Source organism: Colobus angolensis, unplaced genomic scaffold (assembly GCF_000951035.1).
Source record: "Colobus angolensis palliatus isolate OR3802 unplaced genomic scaffold, Cang.pa_1.0 Scaffold306, whole genome shotgun sequence".
Taxonomy (NCBI): domain Eukaryota; kingdom Metazoa; phylum Chordata; class Mammalia; order Primates; family Cercopithecidae; genus Colobus; species Colobus angolensis.
The window spans coordinates 2,823,615-2,826,829 of NW_012116333.1; the positions used below are offsets into that span (position 1 = coordinate 2,823,615).

General features: G+C 41.6%; 1 protein-coding gene across 1 annotated transcript in view; it reads right to left on the reverse strand.

Annotated features, from left to right (window-relative positions):
* Nucleotides 1–2,400: 2,400 nt before the first annotated feature.
* The window catches only part of LOC105517716 (DNA excision repair protein ERCC-6), a 75,649-nt gene continuing 74,834 nt past the window's right edge, over nucleotides 2,401–3,215 (reverse strand). Inside the window, exon 20 of the mRNA XM_011950365.1 lies at nucleotides 2,401–2,972. Within this exon, the coding sequence (XP_011805755.1) occupies nucleotides 2,553–2,972 (420 nt within the window). The 3' untranslated portion in view covers nucleotides 2,401–2,552. The remainder of the gene's footprint in view (nucleotides 2,973–3,215) is intronic.

Below are 3,215 nucleotides of genomic sequence, written 5' to 3' on the forward strand. Positions count from 1 at the left end.
GGGGGGCAACCAAGCCATTCCCTCAGTCACCACTCTGCATGGTGGTGGAAGGGAAGGCAGAGTGGAGGTTTCCAGGCAAGGTTTCAGGAAAATCTGTCTCTAGGAGGCCCAGGACCACTTTCAGTGCCTGTGGGCTTTTCCTGTTCTTCCTCTCAAATGGACCCTGACCTGTACACTGTGGATAAGGAACAGTATCATAGCTATACTTCTTTTTCCTCACTTTTAAATCTTCTTACTCTTTCCTACCTTACATCTAATGCAAGTTTCCTTAAAAAAACACAAATCTAACTCTGAAAGGGTCTCAAATCCCTACTGCTAAAAGCACAGAACATGGGAAGTCAAAAAGGTACTCATATTCCTAAACACGTTCATATTAACTTAAAATTGGAGTCTGAATCTGGGAGTTTTAACATAATCCTTAATCAGAAAGACCAGAAAGACTTCCGCTGAATGGTGGAGTCTGGACTAGTTTTAACCACTGTAGCACTCAAGGCAAGCAGGGCATTCTTGAACAGAGAAAGACAGGCACTCTGCTCTAGCAGCTAGTGAGTTACAGACATCAACATTCAAGGCAGTTTTCTGGACCTTTGTTTCAAAGGGTTGTGGTCTCTGGAGCTGGCACTTCCCCTCTAGACAAGGCAGGCTGTCCTGGCAGCCACACACCCATCCCTGTGTCAACCTTCTAATGGCAAAACAGAAATGCTGCTACGGATCTTGGGTTAAAGACTTTGTCTTTAGGAAATCAGCAGGTCCTTTTAGATTCAAGTGAATGTGCATCGTAAATCAGAGCATGCAACACAAATATCAGGTGTCATTACACCAGAGATAACCATTTTCTTCACATCCAGAATCAGGTGAAATTTTCATGGCATTCAGTCAAGCAAATCTCACCCTGGAAAGCAAAAAGGTTATCTATATTACCTGGCACTTCTCTGTTGGAGATGTTGATGAAGGATGCTGCACAGAGAAGTTAGAATTCCTTTTCTTACCAAATCTACTCCTAAAGAAGGAAAAGAATCACAGTAGATTAAATGTTTGCTTTTGAGACTTAGAGATCGAAATACTCTTTCAACAATGAACTTCTTCCTGGAAACATTTCCATCTGCATGGTTATTCTTTCACAGCCACGCCATTTCTGCTCTATCCCCCTCGACTCTTCCACACCACCCTCCTAGAAAGTAACTGCTGGCCGGGTGCAGTGGCTCATGCCTGTAATCCCAACACTTTAGGACGCCGAGGCGGGCAGATCATTTGAGGTCAGGAGCTCGAGACTAGCCTGGCCAACATGGTGAAATCCCATCTCTACTAAAAATACAAAAATTATCATGGCATGGTGGCAGGAGCCTGTAATCCCAACTATTCGGGAGGTGGAGGTTGCAGTGGGCTGAGATCACACCACTGCACTCCAGCCCGGGCGACAGGGCGAGACTCCGTCTCAAAAAAAAAAAAAAAAAAAAAAAAAAAAAAAAAAAAAAAAAAAAAAAAAAGAAAAGAAACTGAGGATCAAAGCAACACCATCACAGAACCATAAACACATAAACAGTAGCGAGATACAAACAGCCTTGGCTGGAATCCAAACCACAGAAACAGGAAAGCCCGTCACAGGGAATACAAAGGCAGGCGCAAGACAAAGGCAACTGGAGAGAAGACAGCCTGCCAGCCTGCAGATAAGAGAGGTCTGGAGTGGTGTCACTTCATGGTAATAACAGCTGGGTCTGCTGTGGGCTGCAGTGATGTTTGTGTGCATGCACATGTGTGGTTTTTATGTACCTACTTTTGGCTTTAATTGGATTTTTTTTTTTTATAACACATTTTGTGACTGTAGGAGGGAAAAAGATGCCCTTTTGTGACTCTAGGAGGGAAAAAGATGCCCTCTGCTTAAAGGAAAGCCAGGGTAAACTGAATACCCTACAACTTTCCACAAATACATGTCTTATCATTTATTAACAAACTGTTTCATGCTTTACTAATAAAAATACCCACCAATTTGCCAGTACCTTGAAAAGAGGATCGTTTCAAGAAAATTAATATAATTATCAAACAACAAATAACAAACCTGACCTTTGTGGGTGGCAAACAGTAAATTTAAATGTTTAAAGGTTATGCATCAAAATAATGCTGTTATCAGATATTGATGAACTTATTGAACAGGTTTGACTGAATGTAAAACCTGTTTTTAGCACCAATAAAAAAAATTATTGAGATTTCTGTTCTGCAAACTTCTAACTGTGCTCCCTGACAGCATCTTTTGGGTAAAGGAACAAATGTGCTCCAAGGAGTAACCGTTAGGTCCCTGATTGTTTAACATAATTCAGAGTGCCAAAAAAAAAAAATCAATCCAAGTATTTTCTCCTTTAGCTAGCATTATTAAAACTTTTTAACTTTCAGAGAAGAGTTTCATCTTCTTAAAGTTTTAATTCTGAGGTAGATGTCATGCAAACAAACATCAAGTGCAGCCAACTTCCGTTGACAAACATGATTATTAATAATAAATTAATAATCAGAAATGCCCGTTAGAAAAAGTGACTTGAAAGTTTAGGAAGCAATGTTGTTTAGCAGTATTCTGGCTTGAGTTTCCAAATTCCTTCACCACCAGAAGTTCTATGAAAAGTGCACAGATTTCTCAATAGTTCTCGGAAGACACAAGACTGTGATGCAGATAACTTGGATTCAAACTCCTGTAGTATCTCCCTAGTGCTGGCCTGGCCATCAGTGTGGGCCTGGAAAGCGATGAAGTTTCTCATCTCCACCAGAAGGTCATCATGTTCTGTGGTGGGAAGCAGGGCAGAAGCTTCCTGCAGGTGCCTGCTTTCACTTTCTAAACGCTCTGGCAGAATCAGGTGGTTTCTAGCTCTCATTTTAGCCAAGAGTGAGGAGGAAGCGAGGGCCCCGGATGAAGAGTCTGCATCTTCTGCTCTTCCACTAAAATGCTCAGGGACATTATCTTTTCCCTCCTTTTTCATGATGCCATCCTGGAAAAAGAAGACCACTATATTGATATATTTAATCTCTAGTTTATGCCCCCACTTCCTTCCCCAAAAGCTGTGAGTGGTCACACATGTGCCAGGGTGGTGAGGTTGACGGGGTAAGACTGAGACTCCACCTAATGAAAAGGGAAAGGAGGAGGGTCTGGTATCTAAATCCTCCTACTGTTAAGAGACCATTTCCTAAAAAAAAAAAAAAAAAAAATTTAAAAGGGGGGCAACCAAGCCATT